This window comes from Balaenoptera borealis (genome assembly GCF_965194805.1).
Source record: "Balaenoptera borealis genome assembly, chromosome: 5".
In the NCBI taxonomy this organism is placed as follows: Eukaryota; Metazoa; Chordata; class Mammalia; order Artiodactyla; family Balaenopteridae; genus Balaenoptera; species Balaenoptera borealis.
This window is the reverse complement of record NC_138862.1, coordinates 9,509,209-9,523,072: the sequence shown is the minus strand read 5'-3', so window position 1 is coordinate 9,523,072 and position 13,864 is coordinate 9,509,209. Positions and strand designations below refer to the sequence as shown.

The 13,864-nt window shown below is 46.5% G+C and overlaps 2 protein-coding genes and 1 long non-coding RNA gene across 51 annotated transcripts in view; 1 reads left to right on the top strand and 2 right to left on the bottom strand.

Annotated features, from left to right (window-relative positions):
• Positions 1-3,149, bottom strand: part of SETD4 (SET domain containing 4) — a 472,148-nt gene extending 468,999 nt beyond the window's left edge. For 43 of the 49 annotated variants that reach the window (XR_014245491.1, XR_014245492.1, XR_014245493.1 and 40 more), the window contains exon 1: positions 1,199-1,304. Coding sequence is in view for 2 of the 49 variants with exons in the window: in XM_082395079.1 (XP_082251205.1) it covers positions 1,199-1,271 (73 nt within the window). In the remaining 47 variants the exon portion in view is untranslated. The other 6 variants (XR_014245464.1, XR_014245465.1, XR_014245488.1 and 3 more) reach the window with 6 other exon arrangements.
• A 4,806-nt stretch (positions 3,150-7,955) lies between these two features.
• On the top strand, positions 7,956-13,847 carry LOC309630180 (carbonyl reductase [NADPH] 1). Its single transcript, XM_082395106.1, has 3 exons — positions 7,956-8,380; positions 8,960-9,067; positions 13,151-13,847. Exons 1-3 carry the CDS (start codon positions 8,092-8,094, stop codon positions 13,585-13,587), a joined length of 834 nt encoding a protein of 277 aa, XP_082251232.1. The 5' UTR covers positions 7,956-8,091; the 3' UTR covers positions 13,588-13,847.
• Positions 9,074-13,864, bottom strand: part of LOC309630193 — a 45,672-nt gene continuing 40,881 nt past the window's right edge. The window contains exon 3 of the long non-coding RNA XR_014245518.1: positions 9,074-12,916. This is a non-coding gene — a long non-coding RNA (uncharacterized lncRNA). The remainder of the gene's footprint in view (positions 12,917-13,864) is intronic.

Sequence of the window (13,864 nt, the reverse complement as noted above, 5' to 3'; positions counted from 1 at the left end):
AGAGCACACAAAAGAGAATGAGGGGGACTTCCCTGACGGTCCAGTAGTTAAGACTCTGTGCTCCCAATGCAGGGGGCACGGGTTCAATCCCTGGTTGGGGAAGATCCTGCATGCCATGTGGCACGGCCAAAAAAAAAACAGAGAGAGAGAGAGAATGAGGATCCTGGAGGCTCCTAAACCAAAAAGGCTACATCCCTCAGAAAGTTAGACTGACAGTGACAAATGGAACAAGCAGCAAGGAAGAAAACAAGAATGTGGCGAACCAGCCAAGAGCTGGCTAAAGTCACCTCTGGGTAGAACAGAGAGGGGAAGTTAACCTAAGAAAGGCCAGGTGAGAGTTAGCAGGACATGGGCTCCAGAGAGCAAAGAAGGATACACAGTCAAAGATTACCTCCATGGTGCTGACATGCTGGGGGTCAGCTAGGAGGAGTGCTATTAATTTTTATGAAAAATAACAACTGCATTTATGTAGTACTCTCCAGTGGGCCAAGCACTTTCACATACGGTATCTCGTTCAGACTGGGTTAGGTTACACTGAACTTGAAATGATAAACTTACATCCAAACATTGATATCCTACAGGTAGCTAGAGGTCAGGAGAGAGGTCAGGACCAGAAACAGAAACCTGGGAGTCATCCCCAAAGAAGACATAGTTGAAGCAATATATCTGTATTTCTACAAGCGTTTAAAAGAATATAATGGCACTATTTAAAAGAATATTCTTTAAGAAATATTCTCTATGAACATTGCTCATGGGCTTCCCTGGTGGCGCAGTGGTTAAGAATCCGCCTGCCAATGCAGGGGACACAGGTTCGAGCCCTAGTCTGGGAAGATCCCACATGCCGCGGAGCAACTAAGCCCATGCGCCACAACTACTGAGCCTGCACTCTGGAGCCCGCAAGCCACAACTACTGAGCCCATGTGCTACAACTACTGAAGCCCGCGCGCCTACAGCCCGTGCTCAGCAACAAGAGAAACCACTGCAGTGAGAAGCCCCTGCACCGCAACTAAGAGTGGTCCCTGCTCGCCACAACTAGCCCACGCGCAGCAACGAAGACCCAATGCAGCCAAAAATAAATAAATAAAAAATAAATAAATTTAACATTGCTCATGTGCCTCTGAGAAAAGCTATGTGTTAATACCAATCAACAAAGGATTCCTTTTTTTCACCACTGGCACCAAAAGAATCAAAACTGTACCTCCTCTTGATTCAGAACTTGTGAAGAGTTTTCGTCTTCTGATTCGGCTTGTTCTTCCACCTCCGTTCTTCATACTAAAACTGCAGTTTCTGCTTAATTGCCCAATCTAAAATAAAAAGCATTTTCTTTGCCTTTCTTTCCAGCTGTATGATAATCACTGTTGTTTGTACCTATAAGGATTTAAATATACAAATGTAACTATTTAGTAAACCATTTCTTTAAAGTGTTTTTGTATACAAATTGTTTATACTGAGCTATATCATGTGCAGTAATGGAATGCCCATTATATTGGTCCCTCTAAAACAGTTTTATCTTGAGGTCCTACTAAATGTTGATTAATCATAGAAATCCTCATAACTGATTTCATAATTGTGTGCTTTGGTGACGTTTACATCAACGATAATCAACATTTACTAAGCACCAACCTATCTGTACTTTGAATAAACAGTAGTCCTGAAGCCCCCATCTGCTAGGAAGTCTTAGAGAAAAAAACCAAATCCTCTTTCAGTGTGAAGTAAGTAATGATTTGTCCTTAAAACCAGCATCCTGAAATAAATATAAACTAAGCGGGTGTTTGCCACAGATTAGGGAGAAAATGAGAGCCAAGAGAGCAGACAAAACAAAGAGATGATAAGAAAATCTAAAATAACTACAGTTTCTATATGTTACTTCCTCGGAAATATAAAAATGAAATCTACTAAACACACCAGCATGATCAGATAATGGAGTGGCCTACTATATGAAGCCATTAATAGTAAGTATGCGCTAAGATGTAAAAATGTCCAAGATATATTACATGAAAAAATAAAGATGCAAAACAAATTCAATGATCCCTTATGAGTTTGATACTGTGCACATTTTATGTTTATAAAACAAGAGGCTTTAAGGAAGGGTATTAAAAAATATGCACGGGGAGGGGACTTTTACTATTACTTCTGTATCCTCCTAGTCTGTGCCTTATATGAGTACATAAGTGACATAATACGAATATTACTTACGTGCATATATATGTGCATTTTAACCATACCACTGTTTTTTAAAAACCACTAAAAGCCACAGAACTGAAATTAATAACAAGACACGAACTCCAAGCCCTATTACTATCCCACCCCAGCACTGGAAGGTTCACTATTTGGTCGACCCGAAGTTGGCAAGTCCGGTCCCAGGGCCACCGGCGGCTCGTCTCCTCCGGGTCCCCAGAGCCCCGCCCGCGCACGGGCCGAGACGCGTCCACACTGAGGCCCGGCCCGGCCGCGCGCGGTTCCCGGGGTCCGGCGAGCGAGCTGTGCACGTGGCGCCAGGGCGACAGCACGGCTGGCCGCACTGTCCTCGCCCCCAGTCCTCAGCCCCTAGACGTGAAGCCGCCCCACAGCTGCGACACACCCCGCCCCTCCCCCGCCCCCGCCGTTTTCCGGCCGCCGGGTTGGCTGGGCAGGGGGCGAGCTCAGACCCCGGCCAGTCACAAACTCCCCACCTTAGGGTCCTTCGCGCCTGCACAGCGGCTTCTCGGGTCGACATTCGCTAAATGAACGATTCCCAGATAACGGGGGGTGGGGGTAGGTGGGTACTGTAATGAGCAGCATCATGCCAGGCCTGGCGGGGGTAGGCCATCCGAACTCAGCTCTCTTTTTGACCCCCCCAAAATTAAAATATATGGAAAGCTCTGGCAGGAGCAGGTTCCCGTTACCTGGGCAACGGCAGGCCCAGCCCCGGAAGTCGACCCGCTCACCGTGGCACAGCTTCAAGATGGCGGTGGGCGGGCCCACGTGGAAACCCAGAACAGCGCGCCAGATGCTCGCGAGTTAAAGAAGCGAGCCGCAGCAGCAGGGGGAGGGATAGAGCGCCGCCAGGCCCGCCTCGAGTCCCCACTGACCCACGCCCTCAGTCGCCAGGCGGAGCGCTCTTTCCGCCGGGGGCCTCCGCCTCTCGGCGTGCGCATGCGCATTGTGTTCCGGAAGCGCCACCGCCAAAACCGGCTGGGGTCAGAGCGCCCCAAAGCTGGACCCGGGTGCCGGGGGGAAGAAAAGCCTGTGGTCCGTGGACCGGGAACTGCGCTCTGAAAAGCCGACCTACGGAGTCCTTCCGTACTACCAGGGGAGGAACCGCCAAGTGCGCGCATCCCAGAGCAGACCCTCCCACCCCGCGCCTTGGCCCGCCAGCTTCCGCCTCGCCCCGGGGCCTCTCAATCCCGGACCTTCCCCCACTTCCTGGCCGAAGTTGCCTTGACCCCGCCCTGCCTCGGGCCACAGTCCGGCCTTAACCCGTTGCAGGCAGCCCAGCCCCACTTCACCCTGCTGTCTCTGTTGGTGTACGTGTCCCAGGATCAGCCTAACTGGAAAGTTCCAGTCGTTTGTGTAAATATGCCTCCCTACAGGAGATGGGGCTCAATCTCTGCCCCACCCACCCCACCTTGATTATCTCTTGCTTCCAAGACAGCCCAGCATGGAAAGGAGGGAAAAGTAACTTTACAGTGGAGAAACTTGTCAGACACTGCCTTGGCCAAGTGATAAAGGTTAGCATTATGTTGATTGCGGAGTTCCCAGCTATAGGAAGGGTACTTCACCTGACATTTGGAGATGTTACTCTCCAAAACCCATAACGCTAGTTCTGTAACAGAGAACAACCTGGCTCTATATTGGATCTATTCCTTTAACTCTAACGGTTGTGTTGTTGCCTGTGCTTAGTCATGCTGGCTCTGCACCTTTGTGTTACGAAACGGAGAAAAAACGTTGTCCACAGCCTGAAATACACATAATAGTCCTTCCACGAGGCTCTGCCTCCCAGGCTTGCATTTTAAAGGCATAACACTTTTCATTTGTATAGAGATTAAAAAGTTGCAGAACTTGTTGAAGGTTTACGAGAACATCATGACCAGACCTACTGTGAACAGCTGCAAGAACAAAGGATTATCACACCCCTCTGAGTCTGGCCAGTACCAAGGGATCTGCAACAACCAGCCACAACCCCTCCCCTTTTGGTATAAAAGAAGCCTGAATTCTAACTTAGGTAAGATGGTTCCTTAGGACACTAGTCCGCCAGCTTCTCCGTCTGCTGGCTTTCCAAATAGTCACTATTCCTTGCCTCAACACCTCGTGTCTCAATTCATTGACCTGTCATGCACCAAGCGGTACAAGCTTGAACTCAGTAACAGTTCTTCCTTGAGAATAACATGAGACAAACCCACAAACACCTGACCAGTACAACCGGCCCTCTGTATCCACTTCTGTGGACTCAACCAACTGCAAGTCCAAAAATACTAGGAAAAAAAAATTCAGAAAGTTCCAAAAAGCAAAACTTGAACTTGCCACACACCTGCAACTACTTACATAGCATTTACATTGTATTAGGCATTATAAGTAATCTAGGGATAATTTAAAGTATATGGGAGAATGTACCTAGGTTATATGCAAATACTAGACCATTTTATATGAGGAACTTGAGCATCCCAGGTTGTTTGTATCCAAGGGAGTGTCCTGGATAACAAGGGACGACTGTACTCCTAAAAGCTGTCAAAGTTTGTGAAAAGCAAGTAAATTCTGAGAATCTGTCATAAACCAGAGGAAACTAAGGACACATGACAGTTAAATGTAATGTGGTATTCTGGAGAGAACCTTGGACTAGAAAAGGGATATTAGAGGGAAAAACTAGTGAAAGCTACATAAAGCACAGAGCTTAGTTAATACTGTTCCAGTGTTATTTCTTAGTTATAACAAATGTACCGTCATAGTGTTACCAAACTGAACTTGGGTCCACTCGCCCACAGCAAAACCAATTTCTGACAAGTTGTGAAGGAAAGTACAGCATTTATTGCAGGGTCCAGCAAGGAGTACAGGCAGCTCATGCTCAGAAGACCTGAACTCCTCAGTGGTTTTCAGGGGAGCGTTTTTAAAGGTAACATTTGATGGTGAGGGCTGCAGAGTTCATGACTTTCTTCCAGTTGTTTGGTGGTGAGGTCACAGGGTGGTGTTTCAGGAATCTCAATCATCAACTTTGTGGTTCCAACCAGTCTGGGGTCTGGTGCTTGTGCTCAGCACGTAGTCACCATCCTCCGCCTCTGGGGGTGGGGATGGGGTCTTAGTTCCCAAAGAACAGTTCAAAGATATCCATCAAGTTGTTACATACATACCTTGGGGAGAACTAGGACTCTGTTTTATCACTGAACTATTGTCGTTACTTTTCTTATTTAACTGCTTTTCCTTTGTTTCTGCATTCCCTCACTTCCCTAATTAGTAACTGCATGTGCCTGCTCTTTGGAACCCAGGGAAGACCTAGGAGACTAAAGCCTTTTACTACAAACAAGAAACAGGGGACATGGAGGAGCTTTTGTACGTGAGAGTGCCTCACAGTGTCCCACTCAGTTTCAATAGTCAGATGTTAATAATAGGGGAAATTTGACGTGGAGTATATGGGAATTTTCTGTACTGCATTTGCAACTTTTCAGTAAATCCATTCTAAAATTTAAAGTTTACTGAAAAGCAAAGGGGGGCTGGAAATAGATGGTTCCAGATTTGGACCCATGAGTCAGTGATGTCATTAAAAATCAAAGCTCTTCCTAATTTTCCACAGTACCATCCTTAGGGAGTTGGCTAACTTCTTAGTTTGTTTCCTTATGATCTCAGGATAGTTGCTGCAGCTCCAGGCATCACATTCTCATTACAAATGCATTCAAGACAGAAGAAAAGGGGTAGATAAAACAGGTATTTTCCTTTTATGGGGGAAAAAAATCATGTATACTCCCATTTTCTAGAGGGGAATTGACAAAGTTTCTCTTCTTGACCAAGCTCTAGCCAGTCTCTTCCAAGCCCTCTTTTCAGTTAGGCCTCAGCCTGGGCTTATAAAACCTACTGACTAATGATTTCATCCATTCCCCCACCAACCCCCACGTTAAAAGACTTAAACACTAACACAGTTTCTAATAGCTCAAGGCTGTGTCACTAGGATGACCTTTGTTCCCCCTTAATGAGCTCCAGGCTGCCAGAAGAATTTACTATTTGTTCTACCCAACACCTGTCAAGAGGTCCTTTACTACCCTTTCTTAGAGCATTTACTAAAAAAGAACTTAAAATTTGTGAATTCTTCCTCTGTCCATTTGCAATATGTATATATCTCCTACAACTCAGGACCTGAGTCTTTCTCAAGGACCTGAAAGCCATTCCTTCGAAATGTAATTATCAGATAGGATAGGACCTCTGTCTCCCAGTCTCTTTATAGCCCTGATGGGCATTTACACTCACCAGGCCTTTATAATTTTCCCCTGACTCTACCCAAGCCCCTCCATTCCCCCTGCCGACTCCCTCAACTTCTCGTTAAAACGTCCAGTCACCTCTGTACAAATCCAAGTTGAGTTCAGTTCATACTGGACACTCTTCCCTACTACAATATTATAATACTGATTAAAATCTGTCCTTACCACTTTAGGGAAGGTAAGTTGGTGCAGCCACTGTGGAAAACAGCAGTCACTAGCACGTGACTATTCAGCACTTGAAGTGCAGCTAAAGCAACTAACGAACTAATTTTAATTGTATTATTTTGATTAAAATTACATTTAAATAGCCACTAGTAGCTTGTGGATACCATAAGAGTGTGGACAAAGAATGTTGCCTGCCATTTCAGTAAACAAAGGATCAAGCCATCAGCCATGGGGGGCCGACTGCACCGGTGCACACTGAAGGGAATTCAGGATGGAGAAAAACAGGATACTGGCTCTAGATGTTTCAGGTGCACATCAAAGGAATAATTTCAATAAGCCCAGACTCTTGCATCTTCCCATACATTGAAAAGTGCTAAATTCATTAACTTGAGATGTCTGGTTTTCTTTAATTAGCAGTAATTGATGTTCCGACTACCTGGGTTGTTTTTATGTTTTGTTTTGTTTTGTTTTGTTTTTGCAAAAACTCCTACATATCCTGGCTCCTCCCTTACCTCTTCAGAACAGTCCCTCAGCTGAGAGACTGTATCCCAGGCTTAAGTCCCCTAGGTTGTGCATTTTCTTTCAGTCGACAAGAGACAGCACAGAAATGAAAATGGTCTTATAGACCCCCTAATTCCTCTGTTTTAAGTGGTAAATAGTAAGGAAGAAAATTAATTTCCCACCGAGCTAATTTATGAACTTTCTGAGGATCCATTTCCTCGCTTGAAAATGGAGATAAGAAGATGCATCCTGATGAGTTATTTTGAGTGTGAGTGAGAAAGGGCTGCAAAGCCCCTTTGCACCTGTACAGTTCAGGACCTGCATACAGGTAACCTGACAACCCTGGAAGTATCTAGTGAGGCAACCCTATGATGATTCAGTAAACACTCCCCACTAACACGTGAGAATCATCCAAGGATAGGGCAGTAGCTTGGTTTTCACATACTTACGGGAGAAAGCAACACACTTGATCCCTACCATGTTCTCCCAACTTATTCCACAACTCTAGGTTACAAAAACTTCAGTTCGAGCGATATTTTTCAAACACCACGAAAAACAAAGTCTGTACAAATGACCCATTTCTTCAAGCGCAACTGCGAAGAGTTGAACATCTGGGTGAATAGGAGGAGAACAGAGGATAGGGTTCAGTTTTAACATAGTCAACACAGCCAATCAGAACGATTCTCTGATACCAGGCAGGAAGTCGCCAGCAGCGACTTTTCAGCAGGACTGTCCTGCAAACTTGACTGATGGCCCTTCTCTACGTTCCCTGCACCGCGGGGAGGGCGCCGGCGAGCCCAGCCCTGAAGGGGCGGAGCCTGCGCCTGCGCTTGCGCGCTCAGCCTGGCCGCTCCGGGCGTGGGACCTGCAGGTGCGCGCTCGGCAAGCTCTAGATTCCGCGCACTCTGACGCGCCGCGCCGTTGGGAAAGCACAACAGGCTTGGCTCTCCACCCAAGGGCACCGCACGTCCAGCACCCGGCCATGTCGTCCTGCGCCCGCGTGGCGCTGGTCACCGGGGCCAACAAGGGCATCGGCTTCGCCATCGTGCGTGACCTCTGCCGGCAGTTCACGGGGGACGTGGTGCTCACGGCGCGGGACACAGCACGGGGTCAGGCGGCCGTGCAGCAGCTGCAGGCCGAGGGCCTGAGCCCACGCTTCCACCAGCTGGACATCGACGACCTGCAGAGCATCCGCGCCCTGCGCGACTTCCTGCGCAAGGAGTACGGGGGCCTCGACGTGCTGGTCAACAACGCGGGCATCGCCTTCAAGAGTAAGGGGCTGGGTGCTCCCAGGCGAGGCGTTCACCGCCGAGCATCTGCATCCGGGATGGGCCGTATCTGTCGGGGAATCGCTGCGGTGGGGCTTCTCCCGCCTGTGGGGGTTCAGAATGACTCCCTAGGGAACGAGAAGGGAAGGGGGGAGGGGTGCAGCTAGAGCGGAGTCTGCAGGGAATTGGATGCTTTCTAGCCAGAGGGAACTTTGCTTCTTTGGCTCGGAATCCTGGGGACCTTTTCTAGATTGCCCCACAGCCTCTTTCTGATTGGACTTTGGGGCAGTTGGTTTAATTTTTAATGCATTTTGAAATAAACAAGAAAATTGCAAAAACTGATGCACAGAGATCCCGTGTGTGTGCACCCTTTGAGCGCCCCCCCCCCGTAGTGGTGCCGTCTTACAAAACCACAGGGCATTATCAAACCCCGAAATTCACACTGGCACAATACTACTAACTAGACACCACTTTTACACAAAATTCAACAGATTTCACGTGCACTATTTTCTTTATATCTTCCTATAGAATGTTACTTGATGGCTACTATTTATTCACTCAACTTTTCTTTTCTCCTAAAAGCTGTTGATTCCACACCGTTTCATATTCAAGCAGAAGTGACTATGAAAACAAACTTCTTTGGTACCCAAGCTGTGTGCACAGAGCTCCTGCCTCTAATAAAACCCCAAGGTGAGTCTGATGAGGAGCCCAAACTGCAGTGTTTCTGGCAAGATCTGGGCCCTGCCTGCCTCTGGTCTCATCTACAGGCCCCCCTACCTCTCCTGCTCAGCTCCACTGGCCTCCATCTGTGTCGCCATCCGGCCAGGTGCCCTGAGGCCTCAGGTCCCTCTACACACTGCCCAGGTCGTTGGTGCTCTCTGTCCAGCTGCTGTTTGCACATCTGGCTCTTTCTTCTCTTTCCATTCTGAGCTCAAAGGTCTCCTCTGAGAGGCTCTTGACTTGCTCCGTGCCCCTCACAGCGGCGTTCCCTTAGGAGTCCATCCCAGACCTTCTCTCCTCTGTCCCCCTCTCAGAGTGATCTTACTCAGGCTAGTGGGGTCTCTACTCCCACCAGTTCATTAGGCCCTACTAAAATGTCACCTGTCTAGAACCTTCCCAGAGCTCCAGGCACACATTTTGTCTTCTTGCCTCTCCATCTTAACCTGATTCCCATCCTTCCTCCCCTGAATCCCCCCACCTAAAACAAATATTTCCAAAGACTCGTCCTTTCCCCAAATCATCTTGGTCACTGATCCCATCATCCACCCACCAGGATCCTGGAGGTCACCACACCTGCCCGCTTATTGCCATTTACCAGGTCCTAAGAGTTGTCCTCCTGATTTTCTTCCCAGGCCTTCACCCCCATCCCAGCTCTACAAACAGGCCCCCAGCTGTCATTTCTAGACAACTGTAAACTCTCCTAAGGGACTCCCCCCGCTTCTTGAGTCCTTTGCTTTCTGGGTATTCTTTATACTCTGCGTGCTCACTCCCCCTCCCAAAAATCCGTCAGGAGTGAAGTCCAGGCCCTTAGCATGACTTGTAGGGATCTCCGTACTCCGACCTGCCGAACTCCAGGTCCGTTGTAACTGCCCTTCAATCTGCTCAATGTTTCAAACAAAACAAACTCTCCTGTTCCTTTGGGTTAAACTACTATAATACTTACCCCAAAGTAATGGGCCAGGAGGGGAACCACCACCCATTAAACATACCAAATAAGGCAAGCAGATACTTTTAGAAAGATTAAGAGGCGTGGCTGGAGATTTAGTACATGCATTTACAATTTACACTCAGCTTCTGCCCTGTTTCCCCATCCTGTCCTCCTGGAAAGTTCTACTACTTCTAAGAATTGGTTCACTAGGACCTAAAAAGTCAGCTCTTTAGAGTGTCACCTAATTCCTCCACTCGTCCCAACACTTGAGGGCTGCAGTGGAGTTCCCTGTGTCAGCTGCACATGCTGTATTCCTCTTGGACCTCGTGCTGATGACTTCTGGCCCACCACTTTTCTTACTTAACTGGGCTGTTTCTTGCTGTGTCTGGGCTTTGTCCAGAAGGAGGAATGAGTACCCTCCGGATGTGCTAAGGCAGCCTCTGGTTAACAGTTTGTCTTGCCTCACGAAAGCTAGAGTAAATGGAATTTTAAATACATGCTATATTCTCAGTATGAGTGCAGCAAGGTTTAGTTGCCTTTTGAAATAGGAGAATTCTTGTTTTGTTGGGGAAAAGCTGCAGCAGTTCACGTTATCATGACTTAATCGAGCATGTGATTCTCTTCTGAGTCTACAGTCTCACCTAGTCAGGAGGAGAGGGCTCCAGATGGCTGGCTCTGATCCCTGGGGATCTAGTCAGTGGGAGGGGCTGGCATGGGACACACTGGGAAGATGAAGCAGCCACATCCAGGAGTTTATTACCTCGAGAGAACTTTGGATCTCCTGGTCAAGCTTCCCTAATACGGGTTAGTATTTTCACTGCTGATTCTAGACTTCCTGGGGTAGACTAGTTAACACAGAATAAAAAAGGTTGTCATTTGATTACTGATTATAACCAACCTAGAAGAAGTTGATAGTATTTCTCTGTCTACTGTCCAGGTTGAAGACCCATGAAAAAAATAATGTCAAGGGCCTTTTATTGATAGTAATATAGCTGCCTTTCCCGTTTACCAGTTAACCATTCTGACTTCCGCTCCTGCAGGTTTTTTTTCTTTCTTTACGCCTTTCTATATTTTGCATTTTTAATTCCTGAAATATGCGTTATTTTTGTTGTGAGAGAGGCTTGGTCATGTTTTTGAGAGTGAAATAAATTATCCTAAATATAGCATCTCTGAATGGTGCTTACTGCAACATTTTGACAAATTGGTTCTATTCTATCTTAAGGACAATGTCATTTCTATTAATTTACTAGTTGCTTCTTACTCTTTACATGTTCTAGATTAGAAGGAGGACATGGAATAATTGACCCGTTTCAAAAATGTGTTCATCTTTGAAGAATGCCTGGAAGATTAATATGGCAATTTCTCTAAATCAGTTTATATATTTCAGAGAATCATTGAATGGGAGTCCTAATGCCATCTACTAATTTGTTTATTGATATTTTCTGAACTTCCAAACCTTTAGTGGGATAAACATCAAAGCTAACTGACTATGGCAACATGACATGCCATTTCTGTTGCCACATTTTTCCCCATAGAAAAAAAGGGTTTAACATTTTTGTCCATGCCTGATAATTTTTGGTTGGAAATGGGACATTGCAGAATTTTATAGCTACTCTTGCTATTAGACCCTACCTCCCACGGGCTTGTGGTTGTTATTTGCTTATTTGTTCAGTGACTGGCTAGATTATTTTTTGAAGTTGAGTCTCCGCCCTCCTCCCCTTGCAGTGTGAAGTTTGTGATGTTTCATCTCAGAAAGTACAGCCTAGCTGAGACGCACAGTCACGCTGGGATGACTGTGGGTTTAGCAGAACACTCTTTTGCTGTCTTTTTCCTGGACCGCACCCAGCTGTTAAGCTCCACTACTGGCTGGCTGATTACTCCACTGTTTTTAACAAGGCACAGCATAAATTGCTTCACAGATGGATCTCCATCCAATTAAATTCAGGCTCTTTTGAAAGGGTAGTTTTGGTGGTCTGTTCTGAACCAAGAAGGGCTCTTATCCTTAGCTTTCTCTAGTTTTCTCTGGCAAACTTGCTGACTTACATGATTTAGTTTATATTTCTAACAAAGCTACCAATCTCCTAATTGCTTTTCAGCACGACTTCCATTGTTTTTGAGAGTGCCCTTAGGGTCGAACTTCCCCACACTCTGTTTCGAATGAAATCACATCCTTTTGGGAGAGCGTGAGACCTCTCAGTTTTTATGTCCTGACTCTTTCCCCCTCTTGTGCAAAATCTCTAAGCCACAGGTCTGAAGATAGAGGCAGGGATGATGACACTTCTCTTTGTGACACTCCTGCTTTAGGAGCTGGGAGGGAAGAGCAGCAGTGGTCTCTGGTCTTCTCAGCTTGCCTCTCTTTGCGTGATACTTCTGCCTTACAAACAAGCTGGGGAAAGGGCAGTCTAGGCCCCAGTATTCTCAGGATGTCCAGCCCAAGGTAGAGCCTTTGTCCCACAAGTGAGGGCTGGGTCAAAGAAGGAAGTCCTCACCTCCTAAATGCACTTGCCAGGAACTGAACCTCTGCAACAGGTAGCTGAGAAGCAGGATGAGAAATGCTGATGTCCTACCCATCTTGGGAAGATACAATAGTCTTGTGTTCTCAGATGCACCATCCTAGAGTGAAGTTTCCATTGTTATGGCCAGAAAGGGGGAAAGGAAGGAGCAGGTCATGGTTGAAATACCACAGAACAGACTCTGTTCTTACCTGAGTTGTTGGAGATATTCGGGAATAAAAGTTTCTTCATTTGCTGTATGCCCTCAGGACCATTACCAGAGACTTTAAATAGTTCAGTTTTGAAAATAATTTTCACAAGTTGTTCTGGGTAGTAGATTAACAGAATTCTTCCCATTGTCATTACTTATTTCTTGAGTTTAAGTGAAATAATTCATTCCTGTAATTTTCAAAATAATTAGATGTAATTTTTCAAAACTTTAGAAATAACAGATTGTTACTTATAATAATAAAACAGATAAAACCCAATGAGTAACCCCCTCCCAAAATACGTTCTCCTCCTTCCCTAATGTCCTCTTACAAGAGGACATGAGGACATAAATCCTGTCCCAAATTTGGCATTCACTGTTCTCGTGCTCAACCTTTCTATGTCATGACTTGTGTTGTATTTTAGGCAGAGTGGTGAACGTGTCTAGCTTTGTGAGTGTCAGCTCTCTTAAAAAATGCAGCCCCGAACTGCAGCAGAAGTTTCGAAGTGAGACCATCACGGAGGAGGAGCTGGTGGGGCTCATGAACAAGTTTGTGGAAGACACAAAGAAGGGGGTCCACAGGAAGGAGGGCTGGCCGGAGACCGCATATGGGGTGACGAAAATCGGCGTCACAGTCCTGTCCAGAATCCAAGCCAGGAAACTGAGTGAGCAGAGAGGAGGGGACAAGATCCTCCTGAATGCCTGCTGCCCAGGGTGGGTGAGAACTGACATGGCGGGACCCAGAGCCACCAAAAGCCCAGAAGAAGGAGCAGAGACCCCAGTGTACTTGGCCCTTTTGCCCTCGGACGCTGAGGGGCCTCACGGACAGTTTGTTTCTGAGAAAAAAGTTGTGCAGTGGTGAGCTCACTCACAGCTCCACCCATGGGCCCAATTATGTTCCTGTCCCAATTTCACGGAAAGGACACTTACACTGTCAAAAATACCCCTATGCAAAAAATAAAAAGAAGAAGAAGAAAAAAAAAGAATCAAAATACCCCTATCAAGTCCTCACTGGGAAATGGCTACTAATTCTGTGAAGCCGTTTGTGTTTCCTTCTGTGATCCCAGGGGAGGAAAAGTGGGATGGATGACAAATAATAAAAGAAGTCAATAGATGAATAAATAGTTCTTTATAAATGT

Excerpts from the sequence above, each read along its gene's own strand:
- LOC309630180 (XM_082395106.1), top strand. The coding sequence starts at position 8,092 with ATGTCGTCCTGCGCCCGCGTGGCGCTGGTCACCGGGGCCAACAAGGGC. Across the intron at positions 8,381-8,959 it reads CGCGGGCATCGCCTTCAAGA|CTGTTGATTCCACACCGTTT; the intron begins GTAAGGGGCTGG and ends TTCTCCTAAAAG. Across the intron at positions 9,068-13,150 it reads GCCTCTAATAAAACCCCAAG|GCAGAGTGGTGAACGTGTCT; the intron begins GTGAGTCTGATG and ends GTTGTATTTTAG.